At 36.5% G+C, this 25,041-nt stretch overlaps 1 protein-coding gene across 1 annotated transcript; it reads right to left on the reverse strand.

The window, feature by feature from the left end:
* Positions 1-987: 987 nt before the first annotated feature.
* CUNH6orf58 (chromosome unknown C6orf58 homolog) lies at positions 988-24,728 on the reverse strand. Its single transcript, XM_069077331.1, is given in 6 exon segments — positions 988-1,130; positions 8,913-9,151; positions 12,758-12,858; positions 14,023-14,207; positions 19,973-20,059; positions 24,425-24,728. Coding segments are annotated over 6 exon segments (1,059 nt in total).
* Between the last annotated feature and the right edge of the window lie 313 nt (positions 24,729-25,041).

Consider the following 25,041-nt stretch of genomic DNA (forward strand, 5'->3'; position numbering starts at 1 on the left):
ATTTTTTTTTTTTGCTTTTTGGAGGGCAATTGGGGTTAAGTGACTTGCCCAAGGTCACATGGCTAGTTTGTATGTTAAGTGTCTGGGGCTAGATTTGATCTCAGGTCCTACTGACTCCAGGGCCAGTGCTCTATTCACTGTGCTACCTAGCCGCCCCCATTGAATTATTTTTAAATGCATAGGAAGAAGTAGAAGGAATTTTAGATGAAGCACAGAAAAACAGAAGAGTTTTGAAAGCAATATGTGGAATTTACTTTAAGAAATCAAGTGGTATAAAATGGAGATTCATGGTTTCATATAGAATCTTTTTTTTGTTTATTCTATCTATTTTTGAATGTTTAAATTTTTTTAATTAAAAAAATCTTTTTTGATGTTTAAGTTTCAAATAAAAATTAAATTAAATTAAAAAGTGAAGCCAGTAATGGGAATCAAAGGAGTACAAAATATTTCCTGCTCCTGGTGAAAACTAACATTCAAATTCCTGATTTTTAAAGATTCAATTTTAGGTGTGAACTGAAATATGAGGAAAATATGTCCAAATTTTATTTTAATCACATTTTAAGAGTGATTTTAGTCCAATAAATCCTACACATTTGTCACATAAAAATGTTTATAATTTGGTCATCTCAAATATACACAATTGCAAAATCCTGTGGGAAATTTGTTGGTAACAAAGAAAAAAGGGGGAAAAAACTGGATCCAGGGAAGATTTGATTTATTACTTTTGAATTACACCATAATTAATAAATAAGACAGAATCTCATTTGTATTTTAGACATTTTAATTAGCTAGAAATGAGAAAATAAGAATTACTGATTGGTATAATTAGGCAGGGAAGCATTAATTCAGTTAAAAAGGCACAAACATCATTAACCAAATTATACAAAAAAAATCTAAATCCAAATCACCAGATGACACAAGAATTATAATATGACGTCAAAATCCATTGTAGGAATGACTTTTCCTCGGAAAATCAAATTTGAATAATCATATGTATTCTGAAAAAATAATATCCAATTCCTGAGGTGATATATTATAATTTTAAAGAATTAGTTCCATTAGTTTATTTGCTGTCTTCCTTAGAAGTTGAGACTTCATCAAATTTCTGAAGAGAGTCAAAAGTTGGTGTCCTGGGAAAGAAAGAGATGGAGAAGTTATTGGTCAAAATGTAAAATTCATATATCACTAAAAATGTACAGTTCAAATTAAATCAATTTTAGTATCAAGACATTAAAGGTTCAGTTTCTCTGCTCTGATATTAGAAGTAAGTTACTTTCTTTTGGTAAGCCAATCTCTAAAATTTTCTGGAAGGTTGTTCTTTCAGTGAAGAAATATTGAGTATTCATCATGGAAAAGAAATGGAAAAGCATATAAGAGAAGTGAGCACACTAACATAAATAATGAAGGACTTTGGAGGATGTGTGCTAGAACCAGCGTTCCTTATTTCCCCACAACAGAGGTTAGTTTTCCCTAAAAGGAGGTGGGGGAGGGGGGAGATGGAAACTGCCTGTGACCTGATTTGCTCTTGCCTCTTTTGGCACAGCAGCTTAAAAAGGGAAGTTACAAATTGATAAGGGTATAAGTAGTCTCACTCACTATATCCATAGTTCCCCTATTGCTTGGTGGATGTTCTAGTTGCCATATCCCACACTTCTGACAAAACAGAGTAAAAAAAATGTTATTTAGGAAAGAAAATGTAATAGTCAAGTGGCAAGGGTGAAGGATGTCAGGAAGGAACAGAGTGACCTGTTGGTATCCTTGTAATGTCAGGAGAAAATGAAGAAGACCTTTGGCCCATACGGTGGAAAACTTCTGTTAAATTTTTGAGAAGATGTGAGCAAGAGTCAAAAGGAATGAATAGGGATGTGTGGATTTTGATTAACAGTAAAGGGAACTTCCAAATTGATTAGACCACAGACCCATTTGAGTACATAAATATGTCTATGATACTTTCCCAAACACAAAGGATGACAAAAAGATGAATAAGACAGTTTCTGCCATTAAGGATCTCACTCTCTAGTTGAGGAATAAGACAAATGTACAAGATCATGGTGGAGGAATACTGGGAAACAGGAGGCCTAGTAAATTTATTATATAAGAAATTAAGTAATCATCATTCATTTATCCATAGGTTAGGCTATCATGTGGCCTCCAGGCTGGACGTACCTGACCCCTGGCACTGCTAAGGGATATTTTAGGTCAGAGATTCTATAAATTACTCAACAACATGGCATATATTGTGACTGAAGATACAAAATTAATTAATTTAAAGTTGACTGCCCCTCTCTAGGAGCCTACAGTTTATTATAGGGATAGGACCCAAATAGAGATAATCATAATGCTAAATATCACATTATTGACCTTTACTATATCACCAACTAGCTATGTGATTTTGTATAATTAATATATTTTTAAACAATTATTTAGGTCTTTATTTGTATAAACAATGGTTTTAGTTGTATTTATACAGTTATTTTCTGTATATTATTATGTAAACTTCAAAATATTTTACACATTCTATAGTAATTTTAAGTGGAATTTCTCTTTTTATCTCCTCCTGCTGGGGGTTAGTGATATAATATAGAAATGCAGATGATTTGTGTGGATTTATTTTATATCCTGGAATTTTATTGAAGCTATTGTTTCAATTAATTTTTAGTTGACTCTGGAGGGCTCTATAATCATATCATCACATCATCTATAAAAAGTGACAATTTTATTTCTTCTTTACCTCTGCTTATTCACTCAATTTCTTTTTCTTGTTTTACTTATAGAGGTAATATTTCTAGTACCATTTCAAACATAAATGGTGACAATGGACATTCTTGTATCATTCCTTATTTCCTGGGAAGTGATTCTAGTTTATCTTCATTACATATAATGGTAATCTTGGTGTCAGATAAATACTATTTTATCATTTTAAGGAAAGGACCGTTTATTCCTTATGCTTTCTAGTGTTTAACAATAATGAATGTCGTATTTTATCAAAAGCTTTTTCTGTATTTGTTGATATAATCACATTATTTTTGTTCATTTTGTTATTAATGTGATTAATTACATTTTTCCCCTGATAAAAGTAAAATCTGATTGTAGTATATATTCTTTGTGACATGTTGTTTTGGCTTCTTTTCTAAAGTAAGTATCCTAGCATTCAAACACTCAAACTTTGGCGTAAGTTCTCATTACTTGACAAATAGCAAAATCTGGACAGAAATATGGGAGAAAATTAGATTTAACGCAGCATCTCAAACCTTATACCAAGATAAGGTCCAAAGGAATATATGACCTGAATATAAAGGGTTACTTCATAAAGAAATCAGACAAATGTGGGGGGGAAAATCTATCAAATCTGTGGATAGAGGAAAAATTCATAAAGAAATATGGGATAGAGAGGATCATAGAAGATAAAATTAATAATTTTTATTACAAAAAATTAGAAATGATTGTGCACAAAAAATTTTAATAAAGTTAAGATTAAAAGGGAAATAAATGAGGAAAAAATCTTTGCCCCTAATTTTCTTATAAAGGTATCACTTCCAATATATGTATGGAACTGATTCAAATCTATAAGAATAAAAGTCATTTCACAACTGTTAAATGTTCTAAAAGTATGAACACACAGTTCTCAATGGAAGAAAATCAGGCTATCTATAGTCAAATGGAAAAATACTCCTGATCACTACTGCTTAGAGAAATGAAGATTCAAGTAATTCTGAGATTCTACCTTACACCCATAAGATTAACAAACATGATAGAAAAGGAAATTTACAAATTTTGGAGAGGCTGTTGGAAAATAGGTTCATTGATGTACTGTGAATGGATAAAATTATTATGGAAAGTAATTTGGAATTATACAAAAAATGTTGCTAAATGATGCTTGTGCTTTGACCCAACTATACCATTGCTAGCTCTATATGCCCAAAAGATCAAAGAAATAAAGTCCTACATGAAGCAAGATGATATAGTAGATAGAGTCCAGGACTTGGAATCAGGAAGACTGAGAACAAAATTTACCTCAGAACCATTTGACCCTGGCCAAATCACTTAACTTCTGTCTACCTCAGTTTCCACATATGTAAATGGAGATAACAATAGCCTCAGACACTTATTATATATGTGACCCTGGGGAAGTCACTTAACCTCTCTTTGCTTCAGTTTCCTCAACTATAAAATAGGGGTGATAATAACAGCACATCCCTCAAAGGATTGCTGTGAGATTCAAATGAGATAATATTTGTGAAATACTTAGAACAGTGCCTGGCATGTAGTGGTTGCTATATACATGCTAAGTCAGAGGAACCAGAAGAATAAATTATACTATGACATCAATTTACAAAAATGGACAATTTTGAGGACTTCTATAAACTGATGAAAAATGCAATTAATAGAACCAGAAGAATGATTTATACAGTAATAACACTGCAATGGCAAACAACTTGGAAAGCTCTAGAAACAATGATCAATCAAAATGACCATCTATGATTCTAGAATATCTATGATGAAACACATTATCTACCTCCTAACAAAGAGTCAATAGACTTAGGGTACAGTATCACACACATACACACACACATACAATCAAAAATTAAGGAATTCATTTTACTTGACTGTATATTTGCTATAAGGATTTTTTTGTTTCTTTTTAAAAAAAATGTCATAGGAAGTAGAAGGGAGAGAAAATTATTTATGCTCATTAAAAATGTGTTTTTTCTTTTCTGAGCACCTTAAAGGCATTAAAGAAAACTTGCTCATGCCTAGCCATACAAGATTTTAATCTGTATTATAAAGCAGCAGTCGTCAAAACTACTTGGTACTGGCTGAGGAATAGAGTAGTGGATCAGTGGAATAGATTAGGTAAGCAAGACACAGCAGTCAATGACTATAGTAATATACTGTTTAATAAACCCAAACACCCCAGTTTTATGGATAAGAACTCACTATTTGAAAAAAAAACTGCTGGGAAAACTGGAACATAGTATGGCAGAAACTGGGCATAGACCATTATCTAATACCATATACCAAAATCAAGTCTAAATGGGTGCATGATCTGGGTATAAAGGCTGTAAGCAGTCTGGGAAAGCAAGGAATAGTTTATCTGTCAGATTTAAGGAGAAGGGAAGACTTTATGACCAAACAAGATTTAGAGAGCATTATATAATGCAAAATGGATAATTTGATTACATTAAATTGAAAAGTTTCTGTACAAACAAAGCCAATGTAACCAAGATTAAGAGGGAAGTGGGAAATTGGAAAAGAATTTTTATAACTGATGTCTCTAATAAATCCCTCATTTCTAAAATATACAGAAAATTGAGTCAAATCTATAAGAATACAAGTCATTCCCCAATTGATAAATGGTCAAAGGATATGAACAAACAGTTCTCAGAAGATGAAATTAAAGATATCTATAAGCATATGAAAAAATGCTGCAAATCACCATTGATTAGAGAAATGAAAATAAAACAATTCTGAGGTATTACATCTCACCAGTCAGATTGGCTAAGATGATAAAACAGGAAAATGACAAATGCTGGAGAGGATGTGGAAAAATTGGAACACTAATGCATTGTTGGTGGAGTTGTGAACTGATCCAACCATTCTGGAGAGCAATCTGGAACTATGCCCAAAGAGGTATAAATAATTTAATGCCCTTTGACCCAGCAATACCACTTCTAGGGCTGTATCCCAAAGAGATCATAGAAGTGGGAGGAAGACCCTTATATACAAAAATATTTATAGCAGTTCCTTTTGTGGTGGAAAAGAATTGGAAATTAAGGGGATGCCCATCAATTGGGGAATGGCAAACAAGTTGTGGTATATGAATGTAATGGAATACAATTGTGCTATAAGAAATGAGGAGCAGATGGACTTCGTATTTACCTGGAGAGACTTATACAAACTGATACTTAGTGAGAAGAGCAGAACCAGGAGAAATTTGTACACAATTACAGATACAACATATGTGTATGACCAGCTTTGAGAGACTGGACTCTTTTCAGCAATGCAAGGTTATAAGACAACTCCAAAAAACTCATGATGGAAAGAGATGTCTACTTGCAGCGAAAGAACTAGAAAGAACTGAATTTGAATGCAGATTGAAATAAACTACCTGCCCTCTTTCTTTTTCTTGTTTGTTTTTGTTTCCTCTTTCCCACCGTTTATTCCATCAGTTACAATCCTTCTTGATAACCTGACTGATGTCTAATGTGAAAGTATTTGCAGATCCTATATAGATTGCATGCTGCAATAGGGGCAGGGGAGGAGAGGGAAGAGGAGAAAATTTGAAACTCAAGGGATTGTGGAACTGAATCTTGTAAACTAAAAGTAATCAAACAAATTAACAAAGACCAAAAAAAAAAAAAAAGATTTGCTCATGCAGACTTAGGGCATACTTGACAGATATCCCAAGGCTACAAGTCACCATGTCATGCCTTACTAGTCAGATTGTGATTCCCATATATCAGAGTTAGGTGCTGTGTCCTTGTTGAATATCCTTCTTATGGTATAGCTAAGTATACCTACTTTTGTTAACCACTGAACACCTAGCATCTCTCATTTCATTCCACTATTGTATATAAATTATCAAGAAATTAACATGAGTCAGGCTCAGCCTATGACATTGAACTCTATTCATGAGGCAGTTGGGAGTCACAGATGATTTTTTTAGAAGAGTAGAGAGGAGGGGCAGGTAGGTGGTGCAGTGAATAGTGTACTGACCCTGAAGTCAGGAGGACGTGATTTCAAATCCAGCCTCAGACACTTGACACACTTACTAGCTGTGTGACCTTGGGCAAGTCACTTAACCCCAATTGCTTCACCTTCTCCTCTCCAAAAAAAAAAAGTTAAAAATAAGAAGAGTAGAGAGGTGGTTAAATATATGCATAAATAGTTAGTAAGGAAGGGATAGCTAGATGGTGCAGTGAGCAAATCCCCGGCCCTGGAGTCGGGAGGACCTGAGTTTGGTTCCGGCTTCAGACACTTAACGCCCACACAAAAAAACTAGCCATGTAACCTTGGCCAAGTTACTTAACCCCAATTGCCCTCCAAAAGGCAAAAAAAAAAAAGTTAGCAAGGTAGCCATATTAATCAAAGACGGTTAATTGAGGGAGTGTCATTAGTTGGGGGTTACTAGTTTAATTGGAAAAATATATAAAATGCTATTTCAATATTGTAGGTACTTGCCAGTGAAGGCTATCATTAATATACAATTATTGTGGAGCTCACTTAATTTTAAATATTGTGGGCCTTCAATGTGAATTTAAAATCAATTCCTGACACTCAATTTTATAGATTATTCATATCAAAATTTAAACTCAAGCTAGCTTACTCTTAGACTCCTTGAGATCAGGGACATCCTAATTGTCTTTGTAACATTCCTGTCACAGACTACAGACTTAAAAACTATTGGTGGGTTGCCTGATGACCCAAGCCTACCATTTCCATTAGTTATCTTCTGATCTCTTCTTCCTCCTTTACCCTATCTTTTAGTCAGTTTTAAATATTCAAAGATCCTAAAGCATACATCTGGCAGCTGAGATAACATCATACCTTGCTTTCCTGACATTCATAGCCTTGGAATCCTTAGGATGTGAGGAAAACTGGTAGAATGTCATTAAATACATTTTAAGGGCACCTTTCCTACATAATAAGGAAAAGCTGAAAAGCTGTCTTAAGAGCTGCTATCCCTGAGCTGCCACCATAGGTGGTGGCCCTTATAGCTAATTGAGACCCAACTCAACACACAAAATCAGACACTCATGGTATCCCCATATCTGCAAGAATAAAGGGGAACAAACATTTATTAACTGCCTACCATATGCCAGGTAGTATATTAAATGCTTTACAAATAACTGCTTTTGTCCTCACAATAACTCTGCTAGGTGCAATTTTCTCCCCATTTTATAGTTGAGGAAACTGAGGCAGACAGAGTTTAAGTGACTTGCTTAAGATCACTCTGTCAGTAAATGTATGAAGCTCTACTTGAAGTCAGATCTCTGACTCTAGACTCAGTGCTCTAACCACTGGGTAACCTCCCTTTCTTTATCCAGAACATTCTAAAGCCTGTCTTTCAACAAACTCATTAGGAATGCATAAGTTTTTGGTGCAGGTTGTCTTTGCTTTCCTGGTATAGCTACTAGTTTACTTTAAAAATACTCATTTAGAATAGGTTTTGCTGTTAAATGGCAAAAACAAAACCCCAAAAACTAAGCTAAAAAGAGTAAGAAAGACAGATCAATCCTCTTTTTCATTTTAAGAAAAGTTTTGTAGACCTAGTATAGAACAAATTTTAAGTTATAGGCTTTCCTTCCCTAGAGGTCTTTAAAATAGAAATGATTTGTCTGTCTTTAATAGCTTCTGTCTATAACTAACAGAATATCACAGAATCAGAGATAGAAGTGATTTCATATTACAGATATACAATCTCAGGCTCAGAGAGGTTAATTGACTTATCCAAGGTCCCACAACTTAGAAGAGAGAAGAGACAGGACTTGAAACCAGATATTCTGATTCCAAATCTCATTCTCTTGCCCCTGTTCTAAGTTGATTCTTGATGCTCCCTACATGTGTGAACCTTATACTTCAATAATTTAAAAGATCTGTGATTTTATTGATGTGGGCACTTCCTTCATCTCTACAGATCACCTCTCCACCCTAACCCTCATGATTTAGTAGATAGCCTTCATTAATTGTCAAGACAAGAAATACCAACATTTGCTTATCAACCTATTGGTAGTTTCAGACTCATACCTGAAACCTTTCCAGCTTGTTAGAACCTTGCTATTCAGAGCCAGGGGACCACTGGCATAATCTTGGCCACTCTGCTATCACTTTCAAGACATGCTAAGAAATCCAAGTGAGACTTGGGTAAAGGAACACACAATAAAATAAGCATTGACACTTCAGCTACTGACCTGAATCTTCATCCAATTTTTCTAGAAGATTAAGCAAAAACAAGACTGTGTTCTGGGAATCAGTGAAATCCTTAATGAAAAGGGGACGATCATCAGGTTTGAGCAGTCTTGGGGGCAGAGACTTCTGGAATTTAACAGTTTTCTTCAAATTTGTTTCAAAGTGGATTGCAGCAATATAATCCACAGCAGTGCTCCAACTTATTGCAAAATCTGTCTCTGGTTTGGGGAAATATAGACTTCTAAAAGAAAAACATTAAAAAGTTAACATTTAGAGTTAGGGACTTAAATACATATCATCTCTAATATTCCGAAAGTGTGATTTGTTTTTCCTCTCATTATACTAAGTATTTATTGTGATTTCAGTGCTTCCTCTTCTTCAATGTTATTAAGAAAGTGTTCCTTCCCCCCCCCCCAAAAAAAAGGAAGAGTTCCTGACTTTCTTTGCTTTTGGAGGGCAATTTGGGTTAAGTAACTTGCCCAAGGTCACACAGCTAGTTTTTGTGTTAAATGTCTGAGGCTGGATTTGAATTCATGTCCTCCTGACTCCAGGGCTGGTGCTCTATTCACTGCGCCACCTAGCCACCCCTGTGTTCCTGACGTTTAACTGCCATTTTTGAAAAACTGCTTCAAATATGAGCATTCTTGCCAATAGCCTGTTTCCCAGGAAATTCACATTACTAAAACATTGGTACAAACCTATGAAAACCAGGCTACATACAAATTCATGCTATTCTTTGTAACTTTACCTGGGTCTTCATCTTAAAAATTAATACTTTTATTAATTTGTTGATTTCTAAGCACACGCCTCATGGTAACTTTCTTAAACCTGCTTAAGCCCCAGATTCCATCCTCAGCCCCAGTTTACTTTTGTCACATTTCCTTTCTTAGTAATGTAGCCCCCTTTACTCAAGGAGTTTGAGCTAATAAATCACAAACTCCCTCCTTTTCCAACCTTAAAATTTACCCATTATCTATACTCCTTCTCTCATGTTTATTTTCTCATGAAAAGAGGTGTCCTTAAAGGCTTTCTGTGTCCTAGATTCCATTTCCTCTTACTTCTTCCAGTAACTTCCTAAGTGCAGCATCATCATTTCCTGACTAGTCACTGAGTGTATCCCTATTAATTCAAATATAAGAAGATTACTCCTATTATCAACTGTAGAAGACAGAAGAGCAGATGTAGATTCAGAAAGACCTGGTTGAAATCTGATCTCTGACACATACTGACTGACTGTGACTCTGGGTGTCACTATAAGTTGCAAAGCACACCAACTGCGTTTGTAGAGGGAATTTCCTATACCAAGGAAATTTCAGATCTGGTCCTTTAAAAAATCCTATTTTAAGAGTAAGCTGATACTCACTGGCAGAGTAAGCCTGGGTGGGCAGTATGCCCTTGAAAACGTATCCTTTGTCTCCTTTACTGTTATGGTCACTTCCTCACATAGACTATCAGGTATTATGATGCCAGAGTCTAAATGTGGTATTTCCACTTATTGTCAATGATGTTATTTTGTTATATAAATGCTAACAACTCTGCTCCCCAAATGGTGATGCATTGTTTGTTCCTAGAAGTCTGTGTTAGTCTTAGTGTTCTTCGAAAGCCAGCTTTTCCCCAAGATTCCTATGTTTTTGGAACTGAGTCAGCATGATGAAAGAGCACTGAATTTGGAATCACCGGATTGAGTTTGAATCCCAGCTTTATCACTTACTACAGTGTGATCTTAAGCAAGTTACAACCTCTCCCAGCTTTAATTTCCTTATCTTTAAAATGGTAAGATTGAACTAGGTGACCTCAAAGATTCCTTCTAACTCTAGAGCCATAGGACTAATTTTATTATCCTATTTGATACTTTATAAATACCTCTTACTCATGCTCCATCTCCTGAAAGTCAGAGACAAATTGCTTGTTAAAGGCTATGGTGTGGACTTGGTGACTTGGGCATAACTGATGTGCTTCATTCATTCATTTAGTACCAAATGCACGTGGATGTAGGTTGAAAAGGAGCAACTGGATCCAGACCAGTAAAAGGTCTTCTGGAAGCCAGATTGCAAGGGATTAAGGAAGTCATATGGAGTAGCAGAATCAGGAGAAGGCTGACACTTCTCTTAACCTTTCTGAATCTTAATGTACATATCTTTAAAATGAGGCCAGAAATACTGCAGAATCAGGAGAAGGCTGACACTTCTCTTAACCTTTCTGAATCTTAATGTACATATCTTTAAAATGAGGCCAGAAATACTGCATAACACACACACACAAACAAACAAATATTATATATACTGAAGTATAGTATACTGAAGCAGAGTGAATAAAGAACTTGCTCAAAGCCTGGAAGATCTAGGCTTAAATCCCAACCCCTTTTCATCCTGGCTATGTGACCCTAGACAAATCTTTAAGACTTTAAATTTCAGAGGATGTGCTAACCCACATGGGTTGAGGGCATTTTCTCATCAAGGAGTTCACTATGCAAATGAAATAATGATTCTAGGGGTGACTAGGTGGTGCAGTGAGTAGAGCACTGGCCCTGGAGTCAGGAAGACCTGAGTTCGGATATAGCCTCAGACACTTAACACAAAAACTAGCTGTGTGACCTTAGGCAAGTCACTTAACCCCAATTGCCCTCCAAAAAGCAAAAAAAAAAAAGAAATAATGATTCTACTCCCTATCTCAATTCTATATTATTACAGATATGGAAATTGAAGGTCAGAGAAATTAAGGGCCACATGTGGCCACATAGTGAGTAATGTAGGAGCTAGTATTTGAACCTAGATATTTTCTGACTTTCGGCCCAGAACATTTTCTGCCATTACTCCTCAATGCCTCTTCATTCTGTACAAATCTTGTCCACATCCTGCCATAAAATCTCCTCAAAGGACTTCCTGAAATGTGCGTAGAGCTCATTTAGGAGGTTCAGTGGTATTCTGTGTTTTGATTCAGTTAACACAAGGTCATCTGCAAACAAGAGAATATAAAGGTAGAGATAATCTTTTTTCTTTTTGGATTTGGCTCCAAACATATTGTTTATGTCTTCCCTTATACTGATTATCAGAAAGTCTTCGAACAAAGTTACTTCTAATGTCACACCTATTGAGGAATCTCACAAGATTTTATAAAATAAATTAGAAACATTTTGTTGGAGGAAATCCCTCTAGGTTGGGTTTTGCCTTACTGGGTAAAACTGTTAAAAAGATCAATGCAAAATGTAGTGATATCTTGTATTTTCTGAAAGTTTTGACCAATTTTATGACTATATAGATATAAATGACTTTAGAAAATTACCTTCACAAGTTTGTCAGCTCTTTTCTGAATTTTTTGTCAAGACCAGTCTCAATAAGTCAATAAATGTATGTCATAAAAATTTCACAGAATTATAAAGTAGGTACATGAGCCAATAATTTTTGATGTTCTCTCTCAGTCACCCTTTTTTCTGATGGTAATATCATCTACACTATTTTTCCAACCATTCAGATCTTTTCTTCTTTCAGATACATGGAGATTTGACCTCTCCATTCTTTCAGAATTATGCTACCTCCAGAAGAGATTTCTTCTATGTTTACTTGTTCTGATCCATCTGCATCATCATCTTTTTCTCCTTTATTGTTATGGTCTCTTCCTCACATAGACTATCAGGTATTAAGATGCCAAGAGTCTAAATGTGGTGTTTCTGCTTGTTGTTAGTGATGTTATTTTGTTATATAAATGCTAACAATTATGTTCCCAAAATGGTGTTGCATTAATAAATTCATGGAAGGATCTCTAGAATAATTAAATAGAGTAAGATTGAAACTTTGCTTAGGCATCAGATGTAAAGCATGGCACTCAATAAAAATGGATGAATTCTTACCTATTTTCAAAAATGTTTTTGGCTGCTGCAATGGTTGCTATGTGTGCATCCCATAAGTATTTCAGTAAGTCATCCAAGCTTTTAGAAGGTTTCTTTGCTTGCTAAGCCAAGAAGGGAAAACTGTTTTAATAGTTAGGCAAAAATTAAGAAGCAAGAAAGATCACGGGAGCACAGGATTTAAAAGGAGAGGAGGACATAGTTTCTAGAGCTAATACATCTGGAAGAAATTAACTAGGAACATTAAGTAGTCCAAGTTCCAACATTTTTACATTTCTAGAGGCAGCTAGATGGCACTGTAGATAGAACTGTGGGCATGGAATCAGAAAAAAAAAACCCGAATTCAAATCTGACACCTGCTAGCTCTATGACCTTGGGAAAGTCACTAAACTGTTTGCCACAGTTTGCTCAACTGTAAAATGGATATAATAATAGCACCTACATTAAATGAGATAATATTTATAAACCACTTAGCACAGTGTCTGGCATATAGTAATGACATGGAGCTTAATTAATTCTTATTTCCTTATCTTCCTTTCTCCTCAAATTATCCAGGATTAAATCACAATTTTAAAAATTATTAAGTTTTGAACTTCCTTTAAAAATTCATGAATATTAAAATAGAAAGGAACAAATAGTATCATTTTAATCACATCAAAATCCAAAGAAGTAGACTAGGTATCTAGAATTATAAGTTTATCATTTCATTATCAAATACAAGCCATGTCTACCTTCTACTCTGACACTCTTCTTGAGGATATTTCATGACTGATTTGGATGGCCACATGTTAATTTAACCAGCTACTACAAGATCTTTGATGAAAATAACAGGAATAAGCAGCCCCACTATTCTAGGGAAGATTCCCTGGTCCTACAATAGCAGTAATTGGCCCACAATTTACCACAATATTGAGTTAAAAAGGACATCTCATTACTCAATCATACTTGTTAACTAAAGTGTGTATTTAATGTGGTTGGGGGCAGGGATGAGGATCATGATAGTTGTCTGTTTCCTCAGAGGTGGAAGAGAAAGATGCTTCACGGTTGTACTAGGAATGCAAAAAAAAAAAAAAAACAACTATTGAATTGTTCAAGAGCCCTAGAAAAAGCATGGGCCAATACAGTATTACTGAAGAAAAAAGATGCTGTGCTCCTTTTAAAAGATGCCTTTCTATTCCTGCAGAATTTGAAAGCAGCAAGTAAACTATCCCCAGTGCAAGAAAGAGATAGGAAACCTTACCCCAAGAGTAGTAGAAATATTTTTAAACCTGAAAAAACGTATTCCATTTTGTCATAACCTCTGGGAAGGTTAAACGACAAGCAGTAACACTATAACAGAAAAGCGTCTGGTCCTTTGGTGGTGGCGAAAGTTTCACTTGGTCTGATGAGATCCCTAATACTCCAGCCTCAACTGCACCAAAGAAGGGTAGTACGCACAGATAGTAATTCATGCCTGTGGAAGGAATACTGACTGTTATTAGAACTAATATACTTTGCTATTGATACAAGACCAAAGAATTAACCATGTAGTAAAGGTGATTATAGATAACTTAAGTAAACACAACTGTACAGTAGTGAAGCTGTATGCTTCACTTATTGGATTATTACTAATAATAAACTTAATGCAAATGACAAAATATTCCAAACTAGGAAAGTGGCTATAGCCAAATTTTAATTTCTGAAACAAAGGGGCTAGGTTATAAAATTAAAATCTATAAAATTCCAGTACAGTATTTCTAGTTGTTTATCTTTCCACTTGGATCTGCACTGCCACCAAAAAAACCTGTGGAAATAATACGTATTATATTCCCCTCTTCAAAAATTTCTCTTTCTTACAGACATCCTACTGCATTACTAGTCTTAGAAGGATTCAATCTTGGGATGATTTCTGACTAATTTCACTTAGTCTCTCCTCAATTTGATCGATTACCAAGTCCTACCAATTTTTTCTCTATAATATTTATTAGGCTCAACTTTTCTTCTTCGTTCCTATAGTCACTAGTCTATTAGAGCATCACCATGATTAGCATCTGAAAAACTGTAATCTGAGGGAGCAATTGCAAAGGCTTAGTGTGGCCCTGACTGAAACTTTCAGACACAAGACTGAATGCCCAAATAGACTAAGGCCCCAAAACCCAGGCCTGATACAGAACTAAGTATGTTACATGCATGTATACATGTTCCAAGTGTGAGATATCTTTTGGGTATACCTCATCCTCATTTGTCTTAGGGATATAAATAAAACATTGAGCTAATGTGATATATGAGTTCAGTCTGGTCTCTGGGGAGCCAGACCTCTGGATCAAATTTCTACTTTTGACTACCTGGTATTTAGAGAAGAACAATGTCATCCTACATCATCATCATCAAAGTTCTCCATAACATAGGGCCTCCAAACTCTTCTTTCTCAGTTTTATGGCTGGAAAACTTGTATCTCCTGCTCCCCTAAACCCAGTGATTCAAAGATTCTGCCTCTTAAGTTTCTGCCTTCCTCTCTTACTGTAGCACTAGCTCCCCTGTTCCTTTGATTTTTTTGCCACCCTTCTCTTCTGTATCATTTGGAATCCTTGCTTGATCTCTAAGAAATTGACTTTTAATTTTCAGTTTCTTTTCATACTCTTTCTACCTTGTGCTTATGGAAACCGGGGTCTCCTAGAAAACATCCTGTCCAGTGCTGGTTGCCCTTTCTTTTTCCTCACAGACTAAGCCAGGAGGAAAAGTAGCTATACCACTTGTTTCCCACCAGTTCTTATAGATAACCCCTCTGACATCACATCTAAGCAATTTCTCTTGATTTGGGGTTCAATTCCTTCATCTAGATAATTCAATCCTAGTTGCTGTGAACTATTGGCCTTCAAGGCAGTAGTTTCCTTCCTTTCTTAAGGAATTCAGCACCTGGTTCAGAGTCTCCCTCTAATAAAACCTCTAACTGAAGACTTGAATACATATACACACACATTATCCCCTCTGACATCCTTGATTCCAAAATCATCCTTTTCAATTCTTGTGACATTTAGCTTTACTCTAACAATAGCAACTTGGAAGAAACATCCTATTTTAGGTTTCATCACTCATAATTGAATCACATCCAAGATTATGAACTCTACAATTTCCTTTTATATTAAATTTTATTTTTTAAATTAATATAGATCTATTTTTTCTCTTTCCCATCACCTACCATATTGAAGATGAAAGAAAAAAAATAAAACACATTCTTTGTAACAAAAATGCATAGTCAAGGAAAACAGATTTCTTCACTGAGTCCCTGTCCTTCCATATCTTGTTCTGTTGTTGTTTTTTTTTTTAAAGCAATTGGGGTGAAGTAACTTGCTCAATGTTACACGGCCAGTTATTTCTGGGTGTGGTGCTGAGTATCTGAGCCCGGATTTGATCCAGGTCATCCTGACACTGGAGCCGGTGCTCTTACTCGCTGAGCCACCTGGCCGCCCCTAAGCAATTAGGTTAAGTAACTTGCTCAAGGTTACACGGCCAGGTGTTTCTGGGTGGGTGCTTAAGTGTCTGAGCCTGGGGATTCTTACAAGCTGTGCTACCTGGCTGCCCCCTTCCATATCTTTCTATGTCTCACTCTTCTTATCTCTTCTCTATCCTAACCATGACCTAGTCTCACTTTTCTCACTTCAGAGTCTTTAACCAGTTACTAACCATTTCAATTACACAATGTTTTCTAGCCTTCAATTCCCTGCCTCCTTGTTCTATCACTAGGATTCCCATATACCAAGCCAAATTATACCAAAGTCTGCCTTTTCTATATATTCCTAAGCTTTTGAATTGGACAAAATCACATCACCATGCTTACTGGGTTCTTGAAAACTGAACTTTATCCAATCTCAACTATGAAGTCACTGTTACCAAGAAAAATCATATTTCACAGAAAATAGTGAAGCCATTCACCATAAGCTACCTCTTTTTCCCTCTTCCTCATATCACTCAGATACCTTTGGCCACTATCTCCTCCTTCACCCATCTCACATGAAAAGGTGGTCTTCCTCCCTATCAAGGCTAATCCCTTTACCTGCACAAGTGATCCCATTCCATCCCATATCCTCCAATAGATTAGTCCCTCTGTCATCTCCCACTTTATCACTTATTTCCAAACTCTCCTTATTTTCTGACTCTTTCTCTATTACCTGTAAACACGCCCACGTCACCCACATTCTCAAAAAGCTCTCACTTGATCCTTCTATCCCTGATAACTCTTGTCCTTATATATTGTCTGTCTTTTATGCTGATGATTCTCAAGTCTGTTATATTGGCCCAGTCTCCAACCTCATATCTCCCAGTGCCTTTCAGTTGTCATCATAGGTACCATTCTTGACTCCTCCTATTCACCCCTCCCCCCATATCTAATCCATTGCTAAGTCTGCCTATTTCATCTTGGTAACCTCTCTCAAATGTGCCTCCCTCTGTCCTCTGACATTGCCCTCACTCTGGTACATCAGCTCATTTGGACTATTGAATGAGCCTGCTCATTGTTGAGGCATATGCCTGCCTTAAGTCTCCCTACTATGATCCATCCTCCATTCAGCCACCAAAATTTTTTCCTAAAGCAGAAGTCCAACTATGCCATCCCCCACTCAACACAATCCAGTGACTGCTCATCACTCTCAGGAAAAAAATACAAAATTTTCTGTTTGGCAATCAAAGCCCTTTGTAACCTAACCCCCCTCCTACCTTTTCAGGTTTTTTACACCTTACTCCTCAACACGCACTCTCTGATCCAGTGACATTGGCTTCTTGGCTGTTCCACAAACAAGATATTCCATCTCTCAGCTGTGGGCATTTTCTCTGGCTCTGCTCCATGCCTGGAATGCTCTCCCTCCTCATCTTCACTGACTGACTTCCCTGCCTTCTAACTAAAATTTCATCTCCATAAGAATCCTTTTCCAAACTTTATTAATTCAAGTGGTTTCCTTCCTTTATTTTTCTTATTTACCCTGTATATGCCTTGTTTGCACATACGTGTTTATATATTGTTTCCCCTATTGGACTGTAATGCTCCTTGAAAGAAGGAAATTTCTTTTGCCTCTTTTTGTATCCCCAGTCCATACTGCCTGGTATACAGTCGGTGCTTAATAATTTTTTTTTACCATTTCTCCCTAATTAATTATCTATTTTAATCCCTAAAGCAACTGCTCCAACCTTCTCTTCCTTGGTTAAGCCCCCAGTACCAACCATTCTACATGGTGGGAAAATTAAGGCTTTATTTCTCGAGGTCCCCCATCTCCTCTACAAATAAGGGATAAGAACCAGACCTATAATTTTAATGAAATAAGAAATTCCCAAATGAGGAAACTCTCTGCTGTGCAGACCTAAGAGACTTGTCTAGAACACTGAGTGGTTGAGTGACTTATTTAGGCTCTCATACAGATGTGTGTAGGTCTTCCTGAATCCTAGACTAGTTTTCTGTTCATTTTGCCATGCTGCCTAATTTCTGCTAGAACACTCAGACTAGACCTCAGCACTCCACTTTATCTTTGCTTGTCTTCTGATCTTTTACACTTGTCTCTTAGGAAAACATGGACTTTTTTTCATTGCAAGGTCAACTCCTCTACCTTTGCCCTGAATCTCATCACCTCTGATGTCCCACAATATTGAATCTTTTGTTCCCTGACCTATCCCTACTCTCAATCTTGAATCTCTCTTGACTAGATCCTTCCCTGCTGCCTACCAACAAGCACATCTCCTCTATTATTCACTTGATGTTTTCCATGCCCTCAAATTATGATTCTATTTCTCTTCCTCTTAACTATTAAATTCCTCCAAATAACATATATCCTAAATTCATTGCCTTCATTTCTTCCTTACCACTCTTTAACTCCATATAATTAGGGTTCTGACCCCTGAAATCTTTTGGAACTACTTTCTTAATGATAACCAAGAATTTCCTAATTTGTAAAGTCATATGCCTCTTTTTCACTCCTTATGCTCCTTGATATTTGTATAGATTTTTGGCACTCTTAGAATGTACTTTTCCTTTCCCTTTTTTCTGCCTTTCAGAATCCTTATCTTTCTTCAAGGTGCCATTTTTCTTAAAGAAAGGTACATCTCTAAGGTGTAGGAGCTATCTCCTTTCTCCTTTTCCCCAGCTGAAAACATTCTCTCCTTCAAAATTCCCTAGTACACTTGTCTCACTTTCTCATTCCCTCTCATTACTGTGAACCTTGAATTATATTTATTACTTGGGACATGCCCATCCCTAAACCATAGAATATAAGATTCCTGAGGTCAGAGACTGTTACATTGTTTCTTTTTAAAATCCTAAATATTACTTCTTTTTCAACAGCTAAAGCAGTGTCTTGTACTTAGTAGGTGCTTAATATGAGACTATATATATAAAGTTCCTTGCTAAGCTTAAAGAACTACATACTGTGTTTCCCCGATAATAAGACACTGTCTTATTATTTTTTTTTTGGACAGAAAAACACCAGAGGGCTTATTTTCAGGGGAGGGCTTATTTTAATGAACATTGACAGCAATTTTAATAAACAGGTAAATGTGTACAAAAAGATGTACCTTTATTCAGTAAGCAAATCACTGGGGAAGAACAGGATGACGCACTCACTGCTGCAGCTCTGATTGGATGCAGCTCGGAGCGTGGCATGTGTTTCACGGGGGTGGGGGGAACGGTGCATACAGAGGGTACCGTAATGTAGCGTGTAGCGTGTAGCGCAGGGGATCACCTTCACTACAGTAGCAATCTCAATAGGGCTTATTTTCGGGGGAGGGCTTATTTTAGAGGAATCTTACACAGTAAGGGGAGGGCTTATTTTCGGGATAGGTCTTATTATCGGGGAAACACGGTATGTATATCCTATCATTGTTGTTAACAAATATTTCTTGAAAAGCTTTAAATTGAGAAGCCAAAGTGCTTTTCATGTTTCACACTTCTCCTCTCTCACTTCATCTACAATCCAGCAAAGTTTGGAAATATGCCATACCACCCTAAGAAGTTTTTTGGGCCAATTGGTCAAGAAAAAGAGGGGGAATTCCCCAAGTTAGGAAATTTCAGCTGCACTTGTCATTGTCATAGCTGAGAATGTGGCATGATGGCCACAAGATGGTGCTGCAATATAGTCTTATGTGCCCAGAAAATATTTTTTTTTTCTTAAATGATAACCTGGCCACTAAGATTGTGGAGAGAATTGATACTTTTTTAAAAGGCACTAGTTTATTCTTTGAATATTCAAATGTACTTACAGGCCCACCAGCTGTCCACAGAAATGCATGTCTTGTTTCCGTTTTCCCTGCCACAGTTAGTCTCACTGGTAGGATCAGCTAATCTGTCTGGAAGAGAATAAATTATACCTAGGTCGTAAGTTTGGGTGAATTGGAAGATAGATGGTGATACAAAATGATACCTAAGTTATGAGCTTGGGTGACCCAGAATGTAGCTGGTGATATTCTTTTGAGCACTACCCCCAACAGTACCCTTTTGGGTACTTTTAGGGATGTTAGAAAAGGAAAGAGTTTTGGGGAAAAATAATGATTTGTAGTTGTGACAGATTGTGTTTAAGATGTCAAAGTGACAACCAATTTGAGATGTCTAATAGGCAGTTGGAGATGTGAGCCTGGACAAATAACTCTGACAGTCATCTGTACAGAGATGATAATTGAAATTATGTAAATCAATGAGATCACTGAGTGAAATGGTTTCGAGGGAGGAGAGAAGAGGGGCCCAGGATAGAGCCTTGGAGTGTCCACACAGTTAGTGGGTATGACAGGGATGAAAATCCAGCAAAAGAAAGAAAAAAGAAACAGTCAGAAAGAAGAAACTGCAAAGAGTTAAGAAGAGAAGATGTAAAGAAGTGGAGACACATAATGGATAGGGCCTTTTCAAAGAGTTTAGCCACAAAGAAGAGGAGAGGTATGGGATATTAGCTAATAGGGATGGCTAGATCCAGTGAGAGGGTTTTTTGAGAATAGAGGAAAAATGGCCATGTTTGTAGTGAGTAAGAAAGAAACCTATAGAGAGGGTGCAGTTAAGGATTATGAGGGTATGGAATGGGTAAGAAATGGCAGGGACTGGAACTAAGTTAGTTGGTCATATTGGTGGAGAGAAATGGAAATGACAAGTATGCAGAATTTAGAGAAACCTTGATAAATTTATATGAATGGACATAGAGTTAAGTCAGTAGAACTAGGAAAAAAACAATGAAGATAATAACTATAATGCTGCAAATAGAAAGAAAAAAATGCCAGAATGAACCCTGTGCTGCTATAACGCTCAAGTATTGTCCCCAGAAAAGAGATGAAAAAACCAACTCTTATTTCATTGGAGAAGTAAGAGACTATAACTGTTAAAATTTGTCTTCTTATGGAGATGCCCCATGCACTGGCTCTTGCAGAGAATGTACCTTTGGCATCATGATTCAGGATAAGCAGCTAAGAAAGAAGGGTACACTACAAAACCTCAGTTATTTACCTCTCTCATCTCAAGGAAAGTTTAGACATTTGGGGAAATCAAAGCATTCAAGGAAAGGTAAATCCTAAAGAGGCATTCCCAGAAAGTCAAGGCTCTGTCCTCTTCTCTGCCCTGTTTCCTCTCCCACCTCCCCATCATCTCCCAGGGAATTCATCTGTTGCATAAAAAAATAAAATAAGGAAAAGAGAACTGAAGTGACTTTGTCCAAGTTTACAAAACTAGTAAATGGCAGAGATAGACTGAAATCCAGTTGCCTGTCTACAATTCAAATATCAAAAGATCTTGGAGGTACCAGAATTCATATTCATAAAGTTTAGGGCTCTTTCCATTGAACTCCCTGTTGATCCTTTAAGGACACTACATGGTACAGTGGATAGAGTGCTGCTGACCCCTGAGTCAGGAGGACTAATCTTCCTGAATTCAAATTTGACTTCAGGCACTCACTAGCTGTGTGATCCTGGGCAAGTCACTTAACCCCGCTTGCCTCAGTTCCTCATCTGTAAAAGTGAGCTGGAGAAAGAAATGACAAAACTCTCTAGAATCTTTGCCAAGAAAACCACAAAAGGGGTCAGGAAGAGTTGGACTAACTGAAATGATTGAACAATAAATCGATTCTTTAAATTTTCCTTCCTTGGAGCAAATCTCCCACTCTAGCATAACAATCTTCCCTGGGACAAAATAGAGATTATAGTGACAGATAAGAATTTGTGAAACAGTAAACCTTAAAGTGCTCTTCCGGTCTAAACTAGTGTTTTTGTCTTTTTAAAATACTGACATAGCACATACACAATAACTGCAATGATTGGTTAATAGATTTCTTTTTCTTGTAGTTGATGTGTTCAGTAATTGTTGTTGTTGTCATTGTTGTTGATTGTCCTTCATTCTTGAAATAAGGAAGATGATGCCATGACTTACAAGTGAGTTCAACTTAAATGAGGGAGAGCTGTAAAAAGTCACCAGCCTCACTTTCTCCTCCAGAGCCATCTGGGTCCAGTGGTAAGATATAGAGCAGGATGACTGGAGATGGCTCCCTGTACTCAATAATACTAACTGAATGAATGCAAAGATGGGAAGTTAATTGTTAAAGGCTGAAAACCAATAGAGAATTGTCAACGTTTCAGTTAATTAAACTTGTCCACCATTTGGCTCACTAATCTGTCAATAACCTATTGCTGGCTACAGTCTAAAACATAAGTGGGTAAATATTGTAAAATGCCTCCTTAAATCAATGAACATACATCAAATATTCCCAATCAGTCAAAAGAATTACCTAAAAAAGAGTATATTTTTTATTTTGACAAAATAAATGGAAGTCAAAAGTAATTTTTATCTGGCCAATGTATGTTGGGTGGAGGAGTTATTTTAATTTAATATGATCATAATGACTCTTCTTTTTGATGTCTATGTTTGATAGATAGGGTATTGATTTAGGAGAAATACAAGTCAAATTATAGACTAATTTGGTTATTCTCACCCATTGAGAAGTGGATAGCCACATTTCCTACAAATTTAGGAAAATGAGCTCTAGAAAAAAAAATTATATCTAGGTATTCGTTAGCATTGTTTGTGTTAAATTCTTTTCATGATTCCATATCATTGAATGTTAATATGGTAGATATGCATTGTAAGGTGTGGGGAGAAAGAAAAAGGAAGTTGGAGAGAGAAGATCTCTGCTCATGTCAATTTTCAGGTTATCAGAGCTGGTATAGACCTTAGAGATCATCCAGGTCAATTGCTTCATTTTGTAGAGGAGGAAATTGAGTTTGAGAGCTTTCACGACTTACTCAAGATAATCTAGGAAGTAGGTAAGAGTGGTGGATTAAAAAAAACAGATTCTCTGAAACCAAATCCATTCCATAACACTATATGATTGAGTTGGTCTCCTTTGCCTAATATTTAAGAGCCTTCATGAGAGCCAGACCAACAACAACAATGACAAGGGTCTCCAAAATTTCCTCCTTAGCTTCTACTAATTCAACACCCATTGCCATCCTTATATAAACATGATGCCCTGGCAAATTGACATGCTATTTCCTGAAAATGCCATCTCCATTCCTGTTCTTTAGTCCTGCCTGGGATCCTTTCCACTATTTCTTTTCACTTATCCAAGGCCCTCTTCCTTCAAGGCCTAGCTCCTTGGTAATTTCTACGGCATCTTCTTTGAATTCCCCCAGTTTTTCATTGTTGTTCCATTTTCTGAAATCCAAAAGTACTCTTTTTGGTACAGCAGATAGTGCCTTCAATTTTTGCATTTTTATTTTGTTGTTGTTCAGTTGTTTCAGTTATATGTAACTCTTCATGACCCCATTTGGAGTTTTCTTGGCAAAGGTCCTAGAGTGATTTGCCATTTCCTTCTCCAACTCATTTTACAGGTGAGGAAACTGAGGCAAATAGGGTTAAGAAACTCGCCAAAGATCACACAGCTAGTAAGTGTCTGGGGTTGGATTTGAACTTATGAATGAGTCTTCCCAATTCCAAGCCCGGTGCTCTATCCACTGAGCCACCTAACTGTCCTTCATTTTGGCATATTTACTTAATTTTGCATTGTATGTCCATTTCTTGTCTCACCAGTAAGAGTGAAACACTCTGGCAGGTGGTGTGCTATAGATAGGTGTGGAATCACAGGACCTGGTTTTAAATACTTACTCATCTGGCATTGAGCTAGTCACTTGAACCTGAGTTTCTTCATCTGTAAAATCATGATAATGAAACATCCTTCCTGCTTCAGAGTGGTGATGAGGATCAAATAAAGTATTGTAGGGAAAGCACTTTGTAAACCATATAAACCATAAATGAAAGTTAGAAATTTCAGTTTCTGCACAAAAAATCTATAGCTGGAATGTCAAGAAATTATCTTGTATAACCCTCTCACTTTATAGATAAAGATATGAATGACCTGTTATATTTAGACTAGAAGATACCACAGAGGTCATCTGTTCCAAGCCCTTCATTATAGATGATGAACCTGAAGGCCAGAAAGGTCACATGACAAAAGTCACATAGGTAATAGGTGACTGAGCCAGTAATTAAACCAGTTGTATTGTCCTCAAATCCATGACTTTTTATATGCTCAGCAACTCCCAGTGTCTCACATACAGTAAGCACTCAGTCTTTAACAATCAGTGTTGATGACGATGAGTCAATTTCATAACACATTAAGTTTCAATCCCCTTGCAGTTCCTTGGCTGCATTAGAAGTGCCCTTCCACTAAATAAGCTTATTCTTACCTGTTTGATATTGCCATCCATGCTGCAAAGGCAGTCCCCATAAAATGTTTCTTTCATTATTTGGTGCAAATCTTTTAAAATATTCAGCTGTAAATGTAACTAAGATTTTGTACATGCCCATCCTTTCAGGATATAGCCATGGATTAATGGTATACACACCATCCTCTACTCTGTAATCACTTAACTGGCCAGGACATTCCTTCCAAAGTGGAGGATAGAGATCTGTGAGATTTGAAGTTTCTACTGAAAAAGCAGAAACATAGCCAGCTAAGGCACAAAGTAGGGAACACAGCAAAAGCACCATCTCTGGAGCTGTGATTTGTAGAGAGTGCTAATAGGTTTATATAAGAATGGATGAGGAAGTGTTGGTATGCTTTTCCTATCAGCCAGTCAGAGTCTGTTCATTTACATACTGGTGATACTAGGTAGAGAGAAAGAGTATAAAATTATGCTCCAGAGACTGTCTTAAAAAGCCAAGTTATTTAATATGTAGTAGTTATAACCAAATAATTCAGAACACACGTGTATACGTAATTTGACCTTATACTCACCTGGGAAAGATAACATGTGGGAATCGTGCAGTATTTTCTTGTCACAGAAAATAGCATCTTTGCAGC

This window comes from Petaurus breviceps, unplaced genomic scaffold (genome assembly GCF_028583685.1).
Source record: "Petaurus breviceps papuanus isolate PSGF00001 unplaced genomic scaffold, PetGlider_PUasm1.0 90977, whole genome shotgun sequence".
Lineage (NCBI taxonomy): Eukaryota > Metazoa > Chordata > Mammalia > Diprotodontia > Petauridae > Petaurus > Petaurus breviceps.